At 41.6% G+C, this 25134-nt stretch overlaps 2 protein-coding genes across 8 annotated transcripts in view; one reads left to right on the top strand and one right to left on the bottom strand.

Annotated features, from left to right (window-relative positions):
* The window catches only part of STAMBPL1 (STAM binding protein like 1), a 51535-nt gene extending 26881 nt beyond the window's left edge, over positions 1-24654 (bottom strand). The window contains exon 1 of one of the 7 annotated variants that reach the window (XM_070470607.1): positions 24435-24654. The gene's annotated coding sequence lies outside the window, so the exon portion shown is untranslated. Of the gene's footprint in view, positions 1-5046; positions 5066-14224; positions 14395-22948; positions 23064-23188; positions 23287-24434 lie in introns of those variants that run through there. The other 6 variants (XM_070470602.1, XM_070470605.1, XM_070470604.1 and 3 more) reach the window with 6 other exon arrangements.
* Positions 23201-25134, top strand: part of ANKRD22 (ankyrin repeat domain 22) — a 50010-nt gene continuing 48076 nt past the window's right edge. Inside the window, exon 1 of the mRNA XM_070470611.1 lies at positions 23201-23326. Within this exon, the coding sequence (XP_070326712.1) occupies positions 23201-23326 (126 nt within the window). The remainder of the gene's footprint in view (positions 23327-25134) is intronic.

The following is a 25134-nucleotide window of genomic DNA, read 5'->3' as shown; positions in this document are numbered from 1 at the left end:
CTTGTTATTATTTGTCTTCTAACCTAAGTTTCTTAACAGTGCTTCCTACATAATAAGGTCTATATATACACTCACATAAACATATATACATAAATATATATATATACACACACACACACACACACACACACGCATGCATGCATGCTCAGTTGCTTCAGTCATGTCCAATTCTTTGTGACCCCATGAACTATAGCCTGCCAGGCTCCTCTGTCCATTGGATTCTCCAGGCAAGATTACTGGAATGGGTTGTCAAGCCCTCCTACAGGGAGTCTTCCCCACCCAGATATTGAGCCTGCATCTTCTGCATTGCAGGTGGATTCTTTATCCACTAAACCATCTGGGAAGCCCTACACACACACACACACACACACACACACACACACACAATTTGTCGAACAAATGAAAATGTAATTCCCTTAAAGTATACAGTACACTTCCCATCACATTCCCAAGAATATAACAAAAACTTAGTAAATATTTGGCTGTAGATCTGTGTTAAAATGTATCTTCCAAAGGTGCTAACCAGCCTTGAAGAACTTACAGGTGGCTCATTTAATTTTCTTAATAGTCAATTTATTAATTCAATCCTATATTTATTCAACAAACAAGGACTCAACATCCAGAATGTGCCTGGCATTGTTCTAGGTATGTGGAGGTCATCAGTGAACAAAACTGGCAAAGATTTCTGCCCTTGTGGAGGGAACATACAGAGAATAAACTTGTTCAATAAATAAACTGTATAGAAGCTGGAAGGTAATATGTGTTATTGAAAAAAAGTAAGAAAATCAGGAATGCTGCAAAGGGCATCTCTAGGCAGCAGGTAATAAATGGAATTTTCAAAATAGGTATCACTTTCAAGGGTTTCCCAGGTGTCTCAGTGGTAGAGAACCCACCTGCCAACGCAGGAGACACAGGAGACGTGGGTTTGATCCATGAGTTGGGAAGATACCCTGGAGAAGGAAGTGACAACCCACTCCAGTATGCTTGCCTGGAGAATCCCATGGACAGAGGAGCCTGGTGGGCTACAGTCCATGGGGTCACAAAGAGCTGGACACGACTGAGCGCGCGCGCACACACACACACACACACACACACACCACTTTGAAGCCAAAAAGAAGCAGGGGCTTGAAGGAGATGAGGATTAGGAAAGAGCCAGTGTAGATGCCCTAAAGCGGCAACGCATCTTTTTGTGTGTTTGAGAAAAAGCAAGAGGAGCAGGATGAGTGGAGAGGAGAGTGGTGGGACATGAAACCAGGGAGGTAAGGGAAGTAAGAGGTCACCACAGGGTCACCATACAGGCTTTCACTTTTACTCAGAGTTAAATGGGGAACTATTTAGGGCTATGGGCAAATGAGGGACATCTATGGCAGTATAATTTTAAAAGTGACCTTGCGGTGTGCTATTGAAAATGGACTATGGGCAGCAAGGGAGGAGGGGAGAGGTGATGGCGCCTTGTGGGGTACAGACACTGCTGACTGTAGTGGATCAAGCCAATGTGATGTCTAGTATTTCCTCCATTTCCAGCAGAAGGAAAGACAAATTAAGTGCCATAATACTAAGCAAATAGTCCTTAAAGGAAGGAAGTAATCCATGTAACATGAATGACAGGAGAGTTGGCATGATGCTGGAGATGTTGTCTTCTCCAGATCCTCACACTTCAGCACTTATCATGGGAAGAGAGACTGAAGGTGACTTCGAGTGCTAGAGATAAGATAAACATTGCAGTTTGGAGGATCAGAAATATACAGAAACAGGACACCCCAGAGGATGCCAAAGGCACAGGGAAAGGATTTGACATCATACACAAGTAAAATATAAAGTCCCTTTTCAAAGTGGAGGCTCTGGGACTTCCTGGCGGTCCAGTGGCTAAGAATCTGCACTCCCAATGCAGGGGGCTTGGGTTCAATCCCTGATTGGGGAACTAGGATGGTTCTGTAACTAAGACTCAGAACAGTCTAAATTTTTTTTTAACTTGAGGCTCCAGGAGCAGATAGTGCAAAGACAGCCTTTGGCTTCAGCTTGGGTGTGAGTCCCAACTGCATTATCTACTTGCTAGTCATCCTCCATTGGACCCTCCCAGGCTCACTTCTCTCATTGACAACCGGGTTCCTCACCACTCCATCAACTCAGAGTGGTCTGAGCTCTGCAGTACTTAGTCACTCAGTTGTGTCTGCCTCTTTGTGACCCCATGGACTGTAGCCACTGTAGGCTCCTCTGTCCATGGGGATCCTCCAGGCAAGAATACTGGAGTGGGTTGCCATTCCCTCCTCTATGCCCTTCCTGACCCAGGGATCGAACCAGGTCTCCCACACTGCAGGCAGATTCTTTACCATCTGAGCCACAAGGGAAGCCCAAGAATACTGGAGTGGATAGCCATTCCCTTCTCCAGGGGATCTTCCTGACCCAGGAATCGAACCAGAGTCTCCTACACTGCAGATGGACTCTTCACCAGCTGAGCTACCAGGGAAGCACTCAGAGTGGTCTACAACTAATCAAAAACATTCATCAGGAATGCCTGATTTAATCCCCACCTGCTCCCTATTCTCTGCTCCCAGAAAAGCCCATATTCCTGAAGCTTGATAACATCTAAACTACAGCCTTGCGATACATTAGTCTGTAAGATACCTCTTGAAAGTTCTTTTTGTTTTAGAGCTCCTGTTTTCTTGCCTTTATCTCTGGACTGTAGGTTCGAAAGACACAACCATATTTCCTCTTTGAATGGACCTTTTAAAGAGTAAAGAGTCCTCTCTCTGTTAATCCTCACATAACAAACAGTGTGGGGGAATCAGGCACAGGAGGGGTATCAGGACCATATATTTACAATGAGCACACGGAGACCAACCCTGGTATCTGTGGAACAGCTAACAATAGCTTCAGGAACCATCTGAGCAATTCCTGACTGTTCCCAGAGGAGGTGGGGCAAAAATCAAATCTCAGTCAAGAGTGGCCTGGGAGGGGGCACGATCCTCTCCAAACTGATATAGCTTTGTTTTTGTTTTTGTTTTTCCATTTATTTTTATTAGTTGGAGGCTAATTACTTTACATCATTGCAGTGTGATATAGCTTTAACTTTCACTTTCTCTATGCCCTCAAGGTATTACACCCAACACCAGGATCCTTCTGGGTTCACGGTCCCACCTGGAGGTCTGTGTGTCTCAACTGCCCCCAAGGAAATGTGGAAGCAGCTCTACAATCTTGCATTTTATAGCCAGGAGCAAGTCATGTCAAGAATGAGAAGAAAATGTCTGACTGGTTAATACAATGTTTCTTTTGTGACCTTTTGAGGCTTAATTTTTAATTCCCTTACTTCTCCGTCTTTTTCTTACTTTGTGTGTGTGTGTGTGTGTGTTTGTGTGTGTGTAAGCTCAGAATCCTGACCTCCTTGCACACACAGAACCAGATTTTCCAGAATACAAAGTATAGAATACAGACCAACCAAGCAGTGAACAGTCTCCTTACAGACGGGGCACACAAGACAGCCAGTGAGACCTTCGCACAAACATGTCGTTGGCTCCCTGGCACTCCTTTCAGACTGACCACTGTACAGAACTGGATAAGCAGGTGTAGGCTGCTGGCAGGTGAGAGAGGCCAGAACACCTCATGCATGTCCCGGAGTCTCATCTCTAATTGGTCAATCCAACAGCCTTTCTTCTCCCCACTGGGTTATAGTTCATGTTTTCCAGGAAGAAAAGGGTGCAGTTTACAGCTGGAGATAAAGGAAATGATCATAACCTAGGCCGTGGGCTGCAGTGACCTAATCTGATTTAGATAAAAGGAAGCAAAGGGTCACTCCCATGCCTTTAATGACAGACGCAGAAAGATGGAGCTCCTGAGTCACACGTTTACAGATTGGGACCTGCTTCAGGAAAAAAAAGAAAATGACCTAAGCCCATTCTTGCTATTTTTGGAAGGATTCGGATATTAAAACCCAAGATTAATTTTTTATACTTGAAAGATTATTTTTATGTAATATTTGTAAATCATAACTATGCCGTGACCCAGAGAGTATCTTATTTGCATTAAAATATTGGTAAGATAAATATGAAATTTGATCCAAATATGAGAACTAGCTTTTATTGATTTTTTTATATGCTTGTTACATACTACATGCGGGTACTCATTGGGATCAGGTGTTTGTCTCCTATCCCCAGAAGGATGTTGTGTTAGTCACTCAACCATGTCAGACTCTTCGCAATTCCATGGACAATAGCCTGCCAGACTCCTCTGTCCAAGGAATTCTCCAGACAAGAATATTGGAGTGGATAGCTGTCCCCCAACCCAGAGATCGAACCCAGGTCTCCTGCATTTCAGGCAGACTCTTCACCATCTGAGCCACCAGGGAAGCCCATCCTCAGAAGGATATCCAAAGGTAAATACACCTCGGCAGTGTGGTTTACATTAGATCAATCGGCAGGAATGCAGTTGCTTCAGGAAAGATTATTAAATAAATCACCACACCCAACATACATTTTAAATTACTCTGAGGTAAATCTAGGCCACTCTGAGTGCAATCAAGTCGCACTTTGGGCCATAAAAGAGTTATTTCTCATAGTGCAGTACAATTTTCGTTCTGACACCAGGATGAAATAACTGCAGAGTCTTAACCCAACAGTTCAGGCTCTGGGGCCATATACCTGTAGGAGATTCCAGCTTCTACCACTTGCGACACAGGAGTGCTACGGTGTCTTATTTAACTTTTTTGTGCACTTTATCTTCATCTATTAAATGGAGAGAAATAACAGCTTTCCAGAAGAACTGGAATGGAAATTTATTTAAACAAACACACAAACAAAATTCTATTATAGTTCCTGGCACACAGTAGGAAGATTAAAAAAAAAATCAGCCCCCTTTCACATCAAACGTTTAGGAAAGTAAAGTGATATAGACTTCTATTATAGATATCAGAAATGACTAATGTCTAACTACTTGCTTCATTGCAGTTAGCTTTTTGCCAGACACTGTCAGTTGTCTGTCCAACAGCCGCCCACTCCTCCACCCCCCACCATTCTTCCTGCCAGCAGGGTCCAATTTCATAGAGATACTCACTTTTCCAGACTCCTTGGCACTCAGGACTTGACTAGTTGACAGCTGACCAACTCTTGGACAAAGGGACAAGAGGAAGCAATTTGTTGGGAGGACTCTGAGAGACTTTCATCTCCAATACAAAAAGACTGCAGAATATATGCCTTTTCATCAGCTGGACGTGTGTCTTCATGTAAAGCTTGAAATGCAGCAGCCATCTTGCAACCCAGATGGGTCAAGCCTAAGAGGCAGCTGGTATGTGGAGGATGGCAGAGGTGGAGGGTGGAGGGAGCCTGGCTCCTTGCAGAAACTGCTGAGCTGCTGAAGTTATCTTGAAACCATTCTCTGAACTGTTATTGTGTAAGACACAAGTACCATTGTCTAAGGCACTCTTAGGATTCCATAATCTGCTGCCTAATTGATATAGGGTTACTCTGGCAATATAGGGAAATACTGGTATTTACCTATGTGAATCCAGTGGTGAAAGTGGTGATTATGAATATCAATAAGACAAAGAAGGAGAAGAATTTTGTGAGATTTAACTGTCGAAGTAAATATTTCTAAGATAATATTATATTTCTCTTTGATTAAAACAAAAATGGTGGTAAAGAATTCACCTGCCAATGCAGGAGACCTAAGAGATACAGGTTCAATCCCTGGGTTGGGAAGATCTCCTTGAGTAGGAAATGGCAACCAGTCCCAGTATTCTTGCCTGAAAAATTCCATGGACAGAGGAGTCTGGCAGGCTGTAGTCCATAGGACTGCAGAGTCGGACATGACAGCAACTAAACATACACACGCAACACATTATTTACTCTTTCTTGATGACTCAGTCTTATTTCAATGTACCTGCTAATAGCAATGTTTCCCTCTATCTCTAACTTGCTTTCATCTAGAAAATCACTTAGAAAAACAACTTCACCAAACCGCTCTGACTTCAGTCTTTCTCTCCTTTTAGTCTAGTTTAATCACTCTAACTCAAGCTTATTTGTAAAAATCAAAGCTGAACTGGACACAGGTCTGAAGGGATATTCTATATAGTCTCTTGTGAATAAACTATAAGCTGATTACGATGACTGCTACATGATTTATAATTTGGTTGCTCAAAAATCATTTTTCTTACCTTTTTTCCCCCTCCACTAACTTCTAGATAAGAGCAAGCTGAGTTCTGTGAAGGTGAGGTAAGACTATGTATATCACCTTTAATTCAGCAAAAGCTATCATAATAATAATAGGTAGGGCTTCCCTGGTGGCTCAGATGGTAAAGAGTCTATGTACAGTGCAGGAGGCCTAGGTTCAATCTTTGGCTGGGGAAGATCTGCTGGAGAAGGAAATGGTAACCCACTTCGGTATTCTTGCCTAGGAAATCCCATGGATAGGATAGTCTGGCAGACTACAGTCCATGGGGTCGCAAAAAGTCAGGCATGACTGAGGGACTAACACACACACAACTAACCAAAAGCTTTCCTCCTCTGGTTACCTGAAATCCTGTATTAACCCCCATGAGCTCAGTCCTCACAATAGCCTTATCAAACAGGAGGCAGTTGAGTCTAGACATTTGATATGCAACCCCCAGGGTCAACCACATGAGTTCAAATTCCAACTCCAATCACTAACTGCGGAGTCACAGCTACCCAGACTTCAAAGTGGGGTTGATAATAGTAACGAAGGAAAGAGCTGTTGAGAAGGTAAAGCGAGAAAATGCTTGCGAAACCAACGGTGGCAGGAGGCTTGGTGGCAGGAAGCACTCAGCAACTGATAATGATCATCATCTCCATTTTACAGGGGAGGAAACTAGAGCCTAGAATAGGTGAGCAAGTTAACTAAGTGGTGGAGCAAAGACTCAAAACTAGGTGTGTAAGATCCCAGAGTTCACACTGAGTCACACAGTGATACTGGCAATTCATATTTAATAGCTAATGATGAAATCAGGGGAAGGTCAAATTCTTGGGCTTTGGATAAGAGCAATAGGGTTTATTGCAGAAATGAGACTTCAGTTTGGCATTACTAGCATCTGATTCATAGTCTTTTTGCTACCAAAAAATAAAAGGGCATCCATTCCCTCCACTTGTTTCTTAGGCAGGATGATTCGATGTCTGTGGACTGAACACCTGGAATATGTAGTTAAGAAATGCAATGCAGGGCTTCCCTGGTGGCTCAGGAGACATGGGTTCGATCCCTGGTCTGGGAAGATCCTACATGCCACGGGGAAACAGCCCGGGTGCCACAACTACAGCCTGTGCTCCAGAGCCCAGGAGCTGCAGCCTGTGAGCCGACGAGCTGCAACTACTGAAGTCTGCACACCAGACAGCCTGTGCTCCCCAACAAGAGAAGCCTGCGCTTCTCTAGAAGAGTAGCCCCCACTGGCTGCAACTAGAGAAAGGCCTTCAAACCAATGCAGACCCAGCACAGCTAAAACATAAGCAAATAAATAAAAATAAACATTAAAAGAAAAGAAATTCAATGCATAATTATCTAACCAAGACAGTTCAGTTCAAAATATTTGCTGGTTTTTAATACAAATTCTAGGCTGTGGTATTCAAACTACTTGGCCATAAGAATGAATGAAATAATTGCCTTCGTAGCAACATGGATGGACCTGGAGATTATCCTGAGTGAAAAAGCCAAAGACAAATATTATATGATATCAGTTATACGTAGAATCTAAAAACTAATACAAATGAACTTATTTACAAAACAGAAACAGACTCAGATAGAAAACAAATTTCCCAAAGGGGAAATGGAGGTAGGGATAAATTAGGAGCAGGGAATTAACAGATATACAGTACTATATATAAAATAGATAGGTATTCACTGTATAGCACAGGGAACTATAGTCAATGTCATATAACTTATAATGGATGAGCATTAGAAAAAAATACATACGTATAACTGAAATGGTTTTCTGTACATCTGAAACTAAGATGATATTGTAAATCAACTATACCTCAATATAAAAATAAAATGAATTGTGATATTCAAAAGTACTTCATATGCTCATAAATGTACTAATTTATGATTCTGTTGTATTTTTAAATGAGATGATTCAATTAATATTTTCATAAAACAATAAAAACTTCATAAAACATTTGGAAAATGAATTTAAAGTGCTGGGAAGAAATGCAGCCAATTTGTCACCATAAATTTATAGGAGCTTAATTGTGTTATCTTGCTGTTAAAATACTAAAGTTTCCTAGAAATTATGCATTCTAAAGATACACCACCCATAAACCACCAAACTCTTAATATCCACTTGAACATACTTCTCTTTTATTGTAATTTCCTTTTAAGAAAATACTATCCAGAAGTTATCTAATTCAATGAAGCAGAAATAAAATTTCTAAACACCATTTTCTTTGCCTGCCAGATGCCTGAAGCCCAGAGATGAGGTCAGTCCTTGGGCATTATTAATCAATTTTATTTAATTTTCATATATTTCTTAGGGGCAGTACATGGACAAGATGAATTCAATCCAGCACTATTTTCAAAAGCAAAAGCTGTCCTAGAATACATCTCATCCACTGCTTCTCCAGGGTTCCTCAACCACAGGAAATATTCTAACTGTTCAACATATTTCAATAGACAGCTGCAATCACATTTCTGGTTTTGAACTAGACAATCTGTCCAATGCAGTGGACAAAATCAAAACAGGCTGTGTCCCTCCAAAACTTTCCCTGGCAGATTTTTTTTAATGCTTAAAAAATTCCCTATATTGCCAATTGTGTGCTTAATGCTCAGTCATGTCCGACCCTTTGTGACCCTGTGGACCATAGCCCATCAAGGTCCTCTGTCCATGGGACGTTTCAGGCAAGAACACTGGAGTGAGCTGCCATTTCCTCCTCCAGGGAATCATCTCCTATGTCTCCTGCATTGCAGGTGGATACTTTACTGGCTCAGCCATCAGGGAAGCCCCTATATATTGCCAAAATCATTAGCAAGTAGCAGTCCAGTCCACTGTTTCTCTTTGCACACCCCACTCACTTCCTATTTTCCTTCGCTGCAGCTGACATCCCTCCACCATGATGTAGTCTCCTCTGAGTGTGGTTCCTGGGCCACCTGCAGCATAATTACCCGGTAGAGGAGGTGGTTGTTAACAAGAAACAGATTTCTATGCCTCACCGAGTCAGAATTTCTGGGAAGGGTGCCCCACAGATCTCTATTTTTATCAAGCGGCCCAGAAGATCTTTATGTTCATTGAAACTTGAGACTCAGTGCATCAGGAAAAAGTTCTCTAAGACAGTTACCAATAACCTCTAAATGCCTGACCTTGGTCAGCTGAACAATACCTACTCTAGAACAAATTCCTGCCTCGTTTTAAATGAAGTAGAGGTAGTTCCTTTCTCCTCCCACTTCCCTCACCCGTGTTGTTCAGTCATTCAGTCATGTCTGAATCTTTGCAACCTCACAGACTGCAGCACGCCAGTTTTCCCTGTCCTTCACCATCTCCCGAGCTTGCTCAAACTCATGTCCATTGAGTTGGATGCCATCCCACCAGCTCATCCTCTATCACCCCCTTCTCCTCCTGCCTTCAATCTGTCCCAGCATCAGGGTCTTTTCTAATGAGTCAGCTCTTCGCATCAGGTGGCCAAAGTATTGGAGCTTCATCCTCAGTGTCAGTCCTTCCAATGAATACTCAGGACTGATTTCCTTTAGGACTGACTGGTTTGATCTCCTTGCAGTCCAAGGGACTCTCAAGAGTCCAGCACCACAGTTCCGAAGCATCAGTTCTTTGGCACTCAGCCTTTTTTTACTGTCCATCTCTCACATCCATACATGACTATTGGAAAAACCACAGCTTTGACTATATAGACTTTTATAGGCAAAGTAATGTCTCTGCTTTTTAATATGCTGTCTAGCTTTGTCATGTTTTTCTTTCAAGGTGCAAGTGTCTTTTAATTTCATGGCTGCAGTCACCGTCCACAGTGATTTTGGAGCCCAAGAAAATAAAGTCTGTCACTGTTTCCATTGTTTCCCCATCAATTTGCCATGAAGTGATGGAACTGGATGCCATGATCTTAGTTTTACAAATGTTGAGTTTTAAGCCAGCTTTTTCTTTTAACACACTTTATGTTAAGTCTTTTCTCTTAATGTTCTTTTATTCCATGTTTCTTTCAAGGCTTCAATTAAGTCTTAGTCTGAGCACTGTGTCTTCACTCAAGCCACCATAATATCCAACTGGGATTGAGTGAGAACTCAATAGTTCCAAGGCTAACTACCTTTTTTGCACAAGTATTACCTTTAAGTAAATTCACTCATTCATTTACTTATTCAACATTATTTATGAAGCTCCTACTTCATGCTAGGAGCTAGTAAGCAAAGATACAGACACTATTGATCTTATGAAACTTATACTCTGCTAGAGGCAGGAAGTTGAGCAGAGAGATGCTAAGATATTAACCATCTGCACAAATAAATCATTAAAACTGTGGTAAGTGCTACAAATACAAAACACAACAGATAGTTATGCATGTTGGGGGCAAAAGTGCCTCAGAAGTGGTGATGTGTTCTTCTCAGGACCTCGGGAAGACACTGATTTGCCTTGTTACCCGATGTCAACTTTGATCACCTAAGTTACGTCTGCCAGGTTTCTTCCCTGGAAAGACACTAGTTTTCTTCTTATAATTACAAAGTATCTTATACCGAGTTACTCTGAGAAATGCAAATATACTTTTGCCTATTCATTTTAGCATTCAAAGATGATTCATTCCTGAAGCAGTTATTTCTGTAGTTTGGAAACAGTGAATTTTATATTTCTGTCCTTCTATATCATTATTCTATATTTATTAGTTTAGTTGGAGTTTTTGTTGAAGGTTGTTTAATTTTTGTACAAAATTTTTAAAGTTTTAGCCTAATAGACCTATTTTTCCTTTATGATATCTGGGTTATACATCATTCTATAGAGGGTCTTCAAACTCACTGATGATAAAAGTTTTAAATATCTCTACCAATCTTTTTCTCCGAGTAATTTTATGGTTTTTTTTTTTAAGGTCATTTTTGAATGAATACCTTTGATCTGTGTGGAATTTATTTTCACGTAAGGAGTATGACAAGGACACAGTTTCTTTTTATCATGAGGCAACCTGACCCTGAATCTCTTCAATTTTGCTTAGCTTCTTATTTAATTCTCAACTCTGCTCAATAAGGCGATCTGCCCAAACTAGACGCATAATTTATTCAATTGAAGTAATCCCTGTTGGCTCAGATGGCAAAGAATCTGCCTGCAATGAAGGAGACCTGGGTTCCACTCCTGGGTTGGGAAGATTGCTTGGAGAAGGGAATGGCTACCCCTTCCAGTATTCTTACCTGCAGAATTCCATGGACAGAGGAGCCTGACAGGCTTCAGTCCATGTGGATGCAAAGAGTTGGACATGACTGAGCACCTAACACTGTTAATAATACCTCAATGAAGTGGAAAAAAGCAGTCTGTGAATGATGGGTAAACTTACATAGAAAAATCAGAAAGGAGGCAAGGATGCAACTGTGTTTGAGGTACCCCAGGACTGGACTGAGAGTGGTAAAAAGAATGTAGAAGTATAAATAGCTATTGGGACAGATTCTGAGGGGAAAACACGTAGAACTTGGAAGTGAAGTGGACAGACTGGGATACAGGAGCATAAGGAGGCAAAGATACTGTGAGTGTTGGCATGTAAGGGAAGCAGAGATGGTGATGCTTCTGACTTCAGAAGAGATTTCTCCTGTATTTCAATGAATGCCATCAACATCCAAAAAGTTGCACAAACCTGGGAAAACCTGGAAATAGTTGCCATACATCTCCTTCCTCTCTCAATCCACATCCATTCTATCACTCATATCTACTGAGTCACCCTCCAAGATAACTCTCAAATCTGCATTTTCTCACCATCTTTCCTCAGAGGAGCCTAATCCGTGTCACCTTTTATTCTGTCTGCATCACTAGAATAGCCTTCTAATCTGTCTATTTGTTTCCATCATGTGCCTCTTTGTTTAATTCTATATACAACAGGCATGCCATTCAAATATTGTCATTTCTTCCCTTAAAACCCTTTAACAGCTTCCCATCACTGTCAATATCACATATCTTTAATAGGTCCCACAGAGCTGGGTCTGATCCAGCTGCCAAACCACCAGCTTTCTCTGTGCCCTTATTTCACACGTTTACTTCCTCTGTATCCTTCCAGGGTTAGTTTAAGCATCTCTTCCTCAGGCAGATATTTTTGACTACTTCCAGACTAAGTCACACTTAGTCATACACTCATGAAGAAATATAAGACAAACCTATATCGAGGGATTTTCTATAGAACAACTGGCCAGTGTTCTGAAAACGTGTCAAGATGATGAAAGACAGAGAAAGACTGAGGGAACACTTCTGACCAAAAGGGACTAAGAAGACATGACAGCAAAATGCCATGTGTGATCCTGGATGGGACTCTGGACCAGAAGGAGGACACTGGTGAAATGTGAATAAGATCTGTAGACTAGACGATATAGTATTGCAACAATGTTAGTATCCTATTTTGATAACTACCATGATTATATGAGGTGTTAAAATTTGGGGGAAATGGGTAAAGGATATACAGAAATTCTGTGTACTGTTTTTGCAGTTTTCTGTAAGTCTGAAATTACTTAAAATTAAATATTTTAAAAATGTTCAGCTAGTACCTTAACAATCCCTTCAACAAAGGACTACAAAAGGAAAAAATGTTTGCATCACATGCAATATATATAATACCGGCTATGTCTAAACTATAAGGCATATTTGGGTAACAGTAAGAAAGAGATAAAAAGTTGAATAAAAACAGGCAAATGAACAAGTCATGCGAGAACTATGAATGGCTAAGCAACATGTGAAAGAATGTTAATTTCACTAGTAATTACGAAACTATGAATTTGAAATGGTATTTTCATTTATTTGATTGATAAACTTTACATGATCCATCATACTTAATACTGAAGACTGGAAGAAAAATTGGCTATTTAAAAAACAGTACACATTTCTGTTGACCCAGCAATTCCAAGTTTTTCCCGTAGACTGTCCTGCCCAATAATACACTAATTACACACACACACACACACACACACACACACACACTCAAACACACACTTGCTCTAAATCAATGCAACATAGCTTAACAATATTACAGTTCTGGAAACTGAAATATGTAGGAGGAAACGGAAATATGCAGGAGGTTATTTGAAAAAAAATTTTTTCTATAGTAAATGAAGCCATTAGAAGACTGACATCTGTATGCTCTGAACCAGGAAGTTGTCCGAGTTACAGTACTAAGTGAAAAAAAAGCAAGTTGTAAGATAACATGACTCCCATCTTGTATTACTAATACATATATATTTAATGTATGTTGGTGTTTGCAAGAAAAAAGTTGAACAACATACACTGGATTTTTCTCAGCTGGTGACTCAGACGGTAAATAATCTGCCTGAAATATGGGAGACCTTGGTTTGACCCCTGGGTTGAGACGATATCTTGGAGAAGGGAATGGCGACCCACTCCAGTATTGTTGCCTGGAGAATTCCATGGACAGAGGAGCCTGGTGAGCTAAAGCCCAGGGGGTTGAAAAGAGTCAGACACAGCTGAAAGACTAACACTTTCACTTACAGATATGTATCACTTTATAATCAGACAAATAATACCTTTAAAAAAAAAGCCTATAAATCATTAGTAGGCAGCTCCAGATTTTTAGTCCAGCCCTGCCAGTTTCAAGATGTATGGATTCTGATCAATTATTCCGAGTCTATTTCCCTGGTCTAATGTGAGACTCATGCCCAACCATGTTATGGCAGTAATAGTAGTTGAAATATATAGCTATTCAAGGGCTTTCTAAGCTGAGAGAGACTATATGTCCTTATGGCTGGGCTGCATGACCTTGATGTTACACCATAACATGCAGCTGCCTGTTGTTGTTCAGTAAAGTCACCTTTGAGTCTTTTGTGAACCCCATGGACTGTAGCCCACCAGGTTCCTCTGTCTATGGAATTTTCCAGGCAAGAATACTGGAGTGGGTTGCCATTTCCTTCTCCAGGGGATCTTCCCGACCCAGGAATCAAACCCGCATCTCCTCTATTGGCAGGTGGACTCTTTGACAGTGTGCCACCACCAATGTGGCTGCTGGAGACAGCAATTTACTGGCTATAGACCTTAAGGAAAACAGCTTGGAAGAATTCTGCTTCATGAACCTTTCAGTAAAATAAAGGCCTAAGTGCTCACCTGCTCCCTTCTGCTGTTTATGAATCCTCTCTTCTGGGCAGGTATCAGGTGCCCCTTGCACAAGAGTAAGGCTTGTTTGCATTAGGTTAGTCCCCTGCTCAAAAAAGCAACTGGCAACCTACTGCCTACCAGAAGAGGTCCAAATACTCTTGCCAGCCCCCGGTGCTGAGCACTGATTTTGCTTTCCACTGCTTCGTAATATATAGCTTCCTCTACTTCTCTTTTTGATCAAATCCTCTCTGCCCTACCCCAACATCCGCCATTCAGAAGGTTTGACATCCTTTCTAAAAATTCCCACCAGCTCTGTGGTTTTCTGATTTCATCTATTTGAAAATAGGTAATAACAAGGGAATAAAACACAGTATTGGGTGCCATTAAAAAAACCCCAAGGCAGCATTGACATATGTTATTCCATAAAAATGTATATGAAAATCAGAGGAATAAATGCATAAAACTTAAAAACAGAAGCACAAATCTGAATATGAAATTAAATTTAGCTTCTAAATAGGTTTTCCTCTAAGCATGGTTTATAGACCACCTGCATCAGAATTCTCTGAAAAGGTTGTTAAAAGAAGTCTCCCAGGCCCTGTCTAGACTTATTGAATAATAAATAACTTATGGGAGGGCTTCTCTGGCAGTCCAGGGGTTATGACCCTGCACTACCAAGGCATGGGGACAGGTCCAGTTCCTAGTTGGGGAACTAAGATCCCACATACTACATGGCCAAAAAATAAAATAAAAAAATTAAAAAAAAAAACTTATAGGAGTGGCATGGAAGTCATTCTGGTTTTTTGAAACTAGTTTGAGATGCACTGCCTTCGTGACCCTTCTAAATCTTTCAATAATATTACACTTGACAAAAAGAAAGGGCTTCCCTTGTGGCTCACATGGTAGAGAATCTGCCGGCAATGCAGGAGACTCGGGTTCCATCCCTGGGTCAGGAAGATCCCCTGGAGAAAGAAATGGCTACCCTCTCCAGTGTTCTTGCCTGGAGAATTCCATGGACAGAGGAGCCTGGTGGGCTACAGTCCATGGGGTCACAGAGAGTCAGACACAACTGAGTGACTAACACTTTCACTAACATTCTGATGAAAGAAAAAGAACCTTGGTCTCCTAAGAATGTCATTTACATTTCTTTCAAAGCCATATTTGAATTTCTTGAACTTTTCAATGTTTGGACAAAAAAGTTCCACACCCACTACTGATTCCAAAGGATTCTCATTTTTTCCCCCCTTAAAGTAGTATAATAATTCAGTAAGCAGTTTCTCTGCCCCATTTTTACAAAAACAGGAATGTATGAAGGATTTATTTTAGGTTTCTCTTTTCTAACTTCATGCCATTCATCACTTCCAATTGTTCTTCCCATTAAAGAAAATTTATCTTGTGGAAAAACTTAAAAGCCAATCTTTCAAGGACAAAACAGATCGGAAAAAAAAACTGGAGTCAACCCATCAGAAGACTAAAGCATGTGCCCACAGGAATTAAGACCTCCCTATACTTCTTCTCAGTGGCTGAAATTCATGCTCCCAGAGTTAAAAGACAAGGCTCCAGCCACAGGTTAAATAAAATTACAGGGTCCTTAGATGAGCAGAAGTTAACCAAGATGGCCAGTAGTGATTACAGTTTTCTTTCTGCTTTTAATGAAAAGGTGCACAGTTGATTATTGGCCTAGCCATTCAAGTCTGAAATGTAATATTCCCCCAGAGACCCACCCTAAGAGGTACCTTAGAGTGTACCTCTAAGTACCTGCAAAGACAAAACAGGCAGGCAGTGTTAACTGGGGCCTAGAAGGGTTAAAAATGACTCATCACTGGCCTCCTGTTTCCAGATAAACCAGAGTCAAATCAAGTGAAACAATCAAAGTGAATAATTTGTGATGGGTCTCTGAACAGTTATCTCTTATATGAGCCTGGGTTGAATCTTTGGTTCGGTTACTGCAGGACTGCTGAAACCTAAGTATAGCAAAAGTGTAAAAACAAAACACCAAATTCATCAAAACTCAAATTCTTTCATCCTTAATCAAGTTTAAACTCACAAACTTTTGAAACAGTTCCTTTAAATAAACTGGACTTCAGTTAAATAATTACTTACACAAAAAGGTAAAATCAAACAATGCAGGCTATATTTTTAATATCAGATTTAAAAAATATTCCTCAACTAAATAGTATCCATGAACTTTTTACACAAGACCAAGAATAGTTTTTGCCTCCTTAGAAAAAAACAGTGAGTTACAAATTTCTGAAAGTTATTTATGAGAACAAATAATTATAAGGGCTAAACTGCCAACATTCGTTGGACCATAAAAAAAGCAAGGGGGTTCCAGAAAAAAATCTACTTCTGCTTTATTGACTATGAGAAAGCCTTGGATTGTGTGAATCAAAGCAAACTGTGGAAAATACTTAAAGAGATGGGAACACCACAGTACCTTATCTGTCTCCCGAGAAACCTGTATTCGGGTTAAGAAGCAACAGTTAGAACCTTACATAGAACAAATGACTGGTTCAAAATTGGGAAAGGAGTACAAGGCTGTATATTGTCAGCCTGCTTATTTAACTTATATGCAGAGTACATCATGTGAAATGTTGGGCTGGAAGAGTCATAAGCTAGAATCAAGATTGCAGGGATAAATATCAATGACCTCAGATATGCAGATGACACCACTCTAATGGCAGAAAGTGAAGAGGAACTAAGGAGCCAGAAAGTGAAGAGGAACTAAACAGCCTCATCTTGAAAAATGTGAGTGAAAGAGTTGACTTAAAACTCAACATTAAAAAAAACTAATATCACGGCATCTGTTCCCATCACTTCACAGCAAATAGAAGGGAAAAAAGTAGAAGCAGTGACAGATTTTCTTTTCTTGGACTCCAAAATCACTGTGGCTAGTAACTCCTGCCATGAAAGTAAGACACTTGCTTCTTAGAAGGAAAGCTATGACAAACCGAGACAGCATATTAAAAAGCAAAGACATCACTTTGCCAACAAAGGTCCATATATAGTCAAAGTTATGGTTTTTCCAGTGGTCATGTACAAATGTGATAGTTGGACCATAAAAAAGGCTGAACGCTGAAGAATTGATGCTTTCAAATTATGATGCTGAAAAAAACTGCTGAGAGTCCCTTGGACTGCAAAGAGATCAAACCAGTCAATCCCAAGGGAAATCAACCCTAAATATTCACTGGAAGGATTGCGGCTAAAGCTGAAGCTCCAATACTGTGGTCACCTGATTTGAAGAGCAAACTCACTGGAAAAAACCTTGATGCTGTGAAAAATTGAAGGCAAAGGCGAAGAGAGAGGCAGAGGATGAGATGGTTAGATAGCATCACCAACTCAGTGGACATGAACTTGAGCAAACTCTGGGAAATACCAGAGGACAGGGAAGCCTGGCACGCTGCAATCCATGGGGATGCAAAAAGTCAGAGACAATTGAGTGACTGAACAACAACATAATGTTAAAATATTGAAATCAGTGAAGACATACTCCTTCCTACAGAAGTTCTGGAGGAATTGAGAATTTTTTATTCTTTGTTGCCACAGCAGTCTTCCCACCTCTAATTAAAATCTGGCATCTATTTTTTTAAAAAATTGAGGTATAGCTGAAGTATAATATAATGTTAGTGGCAGGTCCAATAATAAAAAAGGTCTGGCCTTTTATAATTAGATGTGATGTAATTACTTCAACAAGTCAAAGAACAGCTAGAGCTGCTTATTTTAATACTTTAATATTAAAGTTAAAATATTTAAATTAAAATATTAATACTCTAAAGTATTCTGAATAAAAATGGTCATGATATGGCATCATAACTTCACCATGGCTTATGAATGGAAGATATATGAGACTCTAAAAAAGTGGATAAAGGTGGATGGCATAGAAATTTTTCAAACTACTGATACATTTCCAATAATATAACATATACATACTCATCTGTAACATCTCTCCTTATCCAGTGATTATATATAATGTAAATATCTCCCTAATATAATGTATTATGCAGCATATATATTACATATAATGCATATATGTTATAATGCACACATTCATATAATGTACACATTATATTATGTATACACTACATACATTGTAGTTTCCCAGGTAGCTCAGTGGGTTAAGAATCTGCCTACAATGTAGGATACACAAGAGATGCAGGTTTGATCCCTGGGTTCATAGGGTTGCAAAGGTCTGGTGGGTCTATAAGGTTGCAGAGAGCTGGACACAGCTGAAGTGACTGAGCACACACACACATTGTATAAAAGTTATATAGTACATATTACATGGGCTTCCCTGGTGTCTCAGATGGTAAAGAATCTGCCTTCAATGCAGGAGACCTGGGTTTGATATCTGGGTCGGCAAGATCCCTAGAATAGGAAAGGGCAACTTGCTCCAGTCTTCTCACCTGGAGAATCCCGTGGACAGAGGAGCCTGGCGGGCTACAGTCCCTGGGGTCTCAAAGAGTTGGACACGAACAACTCACACACACACACACACACACACACACACACACACAGACATATCTTCCTGCCTCCCGCAGAAGTTCACTAGATATAAGAAGGGATGCTACAAATGAATATAACATGTATTACATAGGTCAACTTTTAGACAAAAACAAATTGGAACCCTTCCTAAAAAGGAGTTTAATGAAAAATACCATTTACAAAACCATTAAACATTAAGGAAAAACAGCAAAAATTTTGTACAAGAATCTGAGTACTAATTCTATACAGGAGATGATAAACATCTCCAGTGCAAATGATTGGAGCACCAACTCTCATGAAGACAGCCCCCACTTTTCTCACTCCAATCAGTGTCCCCACCTAGGTCAGGAAAGCAGACACTGAGTCAGACTGTCTAAGTCTGATGCTCAGCTCTGTCACTCTTTTCCAGCCTATGACCCTGAGCAATTTACCTAGCTTCTTTGTGCTTCAGTTTTTTAATCTGCAAAATGGTACCTATTGCATAAGATTGTTTTATGAATTAATAATAATAATAACAACACAATAATAACAAACACATGGAGCAATTAGCCTTGTGTCAGACACTTCTTAGAACTTTCCATTTATATCTATTAATTCATTTACTTGTCCCCCAAACCTTATGAGAGAAAAACTAACACCCCAATTGAAAGACGAATAAACTGAAGCTCAGAGAACTTAGGAACTCCCCCAAAGACACATAACTCATAAATGGCAAAAAGAGATCATGTTCCTAATCACTACATCATCTTTGAGATAACACATGTAAAGGCTGAGTACAGTGCCCAGCATATGGCACATGTTTCATAACTAATGCTTATTAATAAGCATTGTCAAATATTTGCAAGATTCTGAGGTTACATGAAGGCTTGGGAGGAAAGAATGCTTGTCATCAAGTGGAGAGGTGTTCCGTGGATGTGGAATATGTATGTGACCACACTGTAGGTGCCCCAGGTTAACACCTCCTCTTCCACACAAAACAAAGAATCCTGATGTCTAGCTATCTAAAGTTTTCCCTTCTTCATCTCAGTTGTCACTGGGATCCTACGTTAGGCTGTCATTATCTGACACCAGATTACACCTGTACTCTCTCCTTTTGCCAATCCACTCCCCACCCAATTGCCAAAATGCCCTTCCATAAAGATTCTTTCACACCTACTCCTTTCAAGAAACCTATCTTGAATTGGCTATGCTGCCAAAATCAAATTTCCACTCCCTTGCTTTCAAGGACCTTAATAAGACATGAAAGGAACATGACTTTAACTCTAGTTCAAGTGCTCTGGTGCCTACTTACCAAATAAATACTTGATAAGAATGGCCATGTTTCATTATGCAGAGAATAGCAGTATTTGTGCTACTTCAAAACCATGATAAGCAGTTTTAAATTTTTATTTATTTTGGGCATAGCACAAGAGAAAAAAATTTAAATATTTAAGTATCTCATCTTAAACAGCTTGACTGGAGTCTCAAAAGGGAAGAATACCAGAGAAAAATCTGCTTTATTATATGCACTATAATGTTAATATCTAGGCAAATTTCAGTCAGCTTTCTGATCTTTCATTCTGAAATTAGATCATGAATCACAGGGTAAACCTCCAATGACTGAGGATGGAAAATCAGAACTATTAAAAAAAGGGCGGGGGGCATAACACCCTTCATATTCAAGATCACACAATGCATTCATTTCCAAGAGTGTCTTGAAAGGCTAACTAGAGCTAAACAAAAATATGAATTACTGGTTCCTATCTCATAGGGCTGCTTTTAATAAATACAAGTTGCTAACTAACCAGTGGTCTGAATTAATGTCTTTTTTCCAACCACATCAATGGACAAACATAGTATAGATTTAATTTAAAACTTAAAAAGAAAATCAAACATGAACTTTAAAGACTTAGCAACCTGTCAAATGTTTAAGTGACTTTTTCACTCAGCATGAGAAGATGAAGGATTGTACTAGAAGTTCATCTGATTTGCTTAGAAATGCAACTAGTTTCTGACAAAAGGCATATCCAGATGTAGCTACATCCAGATCATTCCTGAGTTGAACATTCTGATGTCAACTCAGGATTTCTGAATGTACACTCAACACATCCAGTTGCACAACTCACATGTTCAGACAGCTGAAATAAGCAAGTCAGTAGGTACCACTACAGTGGTTTTTCATTTTGTTTTAGAAGGATTGCTGTTGTTCCTTCAGTTGGTCTTAGTTGGCTGTATCAATTGGCTCCATATTGATGAAATGTTTAATGATTCCTATAAAGTGATGGCTAGAAACAATCAACATTAAAAGAGGTTATACAGTAAGCATGGCAAGATTCTAGACTTGGTATTCATTTAAATGAATATTTAATGCACAGCTTAAATATTAGCCTCCAGAGACAGAGAACTGACCATCATATTTTCCAGAATGACCGTGAGTCACTTTTTGTAGTTTCAACTGAAGTTACTTCTAAATCTTTCACAGGGCCAAGAAAAAAACGCTAGGATTAGACAGAATCACAAGTCCAGTGGTTTAAAAGTGTGTCTAATGGGTAAATGTGTCCTCCAGGGAGGCACCTGGTAGTTTCTGGGCAGCATCTATTATTTCTTCTACCCCTCAGGTTTTGATCAAGAATCACCAGGCTTTCCTTCTCTGTAAAAGGCAACCTCACTCCCTGGACTGTAGCTCTAAGTAGGTTTGAGAAGAATCCTTGAGGAAGGAATGTGATCAAACTGTGTTAAGTCCTTTGTGCTTGAAAAAAAAAAAGAGAGAGAGAGAGAGATAACTATTGCTAACAATTCTTTAACTGTTTTTATCAGTCCTCTGAAGCCAATCCCAGAAAGAGTCTCCTCTCCAGGAACAAGTCTCTTTGCTGAGGTCCCCTCCATCCTGGGGACCACGATGCTCCCATTTCTCCCTCCAAGCCTCTCACTGGGAATGAGGCTCACGAAACAGGGTGAAAGTAGGCAAGAAACTGGCCCTGAAGACACAGTGGATAAAGTAGTAGGACTCTTTACCTGCTGATTTAAATGGTGCTTCCTTGACAAAAGAGTGTAAGAAAACAAGTTTCTTCTTAAAATTCCCAAGAATCAGCTGACACACAAAATACAGTTGAGGTAGTATATTCAAGAGCAAATTCCCAAGAGGCAAGCAAGTTGCTGTATATATGCTTGAACAGAAAACAAGGAGCCAGTTCATTTTCCAGGGGGATTCCAATAACATCTCAAGTTTCTGAATGAAAAAGATGTAATGGAGTAAATGGTAAGAGGAACCTAATTCTCAAAGGCACTGACTCAGTATTAAATGGAAACATAGATCTTCACAGAGAAGCTATATAATGCCCACTATAACAGAGTCACAGAATACATCTTTGAAGTTCAAGTTAGCATCCATCTCACAAAGACTGCCAACTAAAACAAGGTTTGGAAAAACACAGAAAACAGTGGCTTCATCTCTTTACCAAACCACCATAGAAAACTACTCCCCTAAACTCGAAACAGAAAATCTAACATTCAGGTGTAACTGAACTGCTGAAACGAATCTGCCATATTGACCTTGACAGGGCCTTGAATCATGAAATCATAAACCAGCATCCTGATGATTATCCATTATAAACTCGGAAACGCCTTAAAACCCAGGACTTCATTTTATTTTCAGTGGCTAGCAGGATATTTGGAACGCAGTGTGCTCTCTGGGGCTCACTTAGATTTCTGTTTTACTTACTACCAAACACTGATTTCCATAAAGCCACCCCCATGCCACTCAAGCACTTAAGATTTCCTTCAATCCTCTCCATCAGGTTCTGCTTCCTGAATTACTTCTTGCTTATTTCTTTATTTCTAAATGTCTGTAATTACAACACCTTAGGCTCTTGACTATCAGCCGTGTGGGGTTGTTTCAGAAAGTTCTGGAAAATTATGTTTTAGTGACATGCCACTTTGTGCTTTTCATTAAGGCTTTCAGTTAAGGCTTATACATTCGTTTTTCAGGTGAGAGGAAAAAAGCCTTAAGAGTGGCTCATCAAGGGCATCACAGTAAGCATCAGATAAAAAGACCTGCCACACGTCCCTCCGGGACGTCTGTTTTTCCAACCTCGCCCCTTCCTTCCCCACACTACGCACCCCCAAAGACAGGGCGGTGGGCTCTCTGAACCATCTCCGAGGCCGCACCCCAAGTCTAAACCAGAAACGCACGCGGGTACATGGATCACCGCCAGGGTCCCGCCCTGCCCCCCAGGAGTCACAGCTTCCTGCTTTCCCCACCAAGGTGAAACTAACCCCTGGGGGCCCGCCGGGGGGCGGACAGAGGCAACGCAGGCGGAGACAGGCGATCGCAGGGCTGGCAGGAAGGAAGTGAGCGGCTGGCAAAGCACATTTTCCTCCCGCGGAGCAAGCCCGGGACAGGACGCCGCTAGCGGAAGAGGGGCGAGTGCGCGCCAGGCCAGTGGCACACGCGCCCGGCGTGCACACGCATCGGTGCCCGTGCGCGCTCACCCGCGGGCGCGCGCGCCTGCTTACCAGCAGCCTCTGATGTTCGGAGCCCGCGTGTCGCGGCGACTGCAGCGGCTGTCTCTACGCCTGCCGTGTGGCCTGGGCATCCGTCTGGCAGCCGCAGCCCGGGCCGCGGTGGCTTTTGCTGGAAGACAGTGCGGCCAGGTAATAGCGCGCCCAGGGAGCAGGCGCCCGCTCCCTGGCTTCGGCCGACCCTCCTCCGCTGCTCTGCGGACTGGTGGTGCTTTGCGCCTTTCACTTGTGGGGTCTCGGTGCGGTCCTCCTCTCCTCTTCGCCGCCGTGGCTCCCCAGCGCCGGGGCAGATAGCTCCCTCAAAACCCCACGCGCCGGCCTGGCGAAACCGAGCCTGCAGCAGCCGTCGCTGCTACCTCCGCGGCAAGAAAATCAACTGCCCCTGCGATGGTCCTGGCCGCCTCTGCCCGAGCCCCTGGGTGCCGCCTCCGCCTCTGCCTCCGCCCCTCTCCTCCTCCCCGGCGGCGTGGCGGCGGAGGCCACGAGTGGTCCGCAGAGCGAGCTCGCGGTTGAAAGCAGGTCTCTGCTTTCGGCCTAGAGGGGTGTGAAACGATGGAGCGCGACTTTCTCTCCTGAAACTCGGCCCCTCCCTTCCTCGCCCGGAATTCTCATTTTGCTCGGCTATCAGTGTCACCCAGGTGGACCAGAGGAGGTGCCTTTTAAGTGTACACGTGCGGTGACACAGCAGGATTTGAGCGTGAACTCGTGGCGCAATGGTAAAGAATCCGCCTGCCAATGCGGGAGACGCAGGAGTCTGGGGTTACTGCCCTGGTTTAGGAAGATCCCCTGGGGGAGAAAATGGCTAGCTAGTCCAGTATTCTTGCCTGGAAAATCCTATGGACAGAAAAGCCTGGCGGGCTGCAATCCACGAGGTTGCAGTCAGACACGACTGAGTGCGCACACACCCTCGCATTGGAGTCAGAGGAAGGAAAGTGTTTTGATGGAAAAATCTCATTAGATCTCCTGTTAGGAATTCCATCTTGAGATTTATCCATTACCCACCACCACCATGAAACACTTTGGTCCTCTTCCTTTCTGCCCACTCCTTGTCCTCTGGTAATGAAAGCTATTGAATATTATATTAACATGTGTAGTGTTTTTTAGTATGGCCTTGGCATTGAGCCAGACACTCTTCAGGTGAAATCATACATCATCCTCTCCACAGCCTTAGAAAAGTTACTGCTATTTCCCCCATGACTGAGACACAAAGAAGCAAGGTAACTGGTCCCAGGTTACCTACCTAGAGGCCTTCTCCGGTGGCTCAGCGGGTAAAGAATCTGCCTTTAGTGCATTAGACGCAGGAGACACCAGTTCCATCCCTTGGTCAGGAGATCCCCTGGAGAAGGAAATGGCAATCCACTGCACTATTCTTGCCTGGGAAATCCCTTGGACAGAGGAAGTGGCAAGCTAGAGTCCATGGGGTCCCTAAAGAATCCAACTTGACTAAGAGACACACACACCTGTGCTGGGTTTTGAAATGGAGAGGTCTGACTATTGTAGGCAGTCTGCAGCCCTGATTTTTAAGAAGCAATGATGTCATTTGAGGCGGGGGGGGGGGGGGGGGGGGTTCAAGGAGGGGTTGTTTTGCTTTCAAATTTTAAATCTGAGTCTAAATTTTAAAATCAGGAAATTTGGGGATTTCCTTGATGGTCCAGTAGTTAAGACTCTGCCTTCCAAAACAGTGGGCACAGTTCCATCCTTGGTTGGGAAACTAAGGCCCCACATGCTGTGGGGTGCAGCCAAAAATTAAGAAAATAAATAAGTAAAACCAGGAAACTTTATAAAAATTCAGACTTTGGGCATGTGCTAGAAAGTTTGAAGAACTTGCAAATTTTCGATCATGGTGGGTTCTAGCAGCCATCATCTGGAACCAAGTAGTAGGTGTCTCCTTTCGACTGGGAATATGCACTTCAATTTCCCACACTCCCAACATTCCTTTG

This window comes from Odocoileus virginianus, chromosome 7, assembly GCF_023699985.2.
Source record: "Odocoileus virginianus isolate 20LAN1187 ecotype Illinois chromosome 7, Ovbor_1.2, whole genome shotgun sequence".
NCBI classification, from domain to species: Eukaryota; Metazoa; Chordata; class Mammalia; order Artiodactyla; family Cervidae; genus Odocoileus; species Odocoileus virginianus.
The sequence above is the reverse complement of the archived record's forward strand: the minus strand, read 5'-3'. Positions and strand labels throughout refer to the sequence as shown.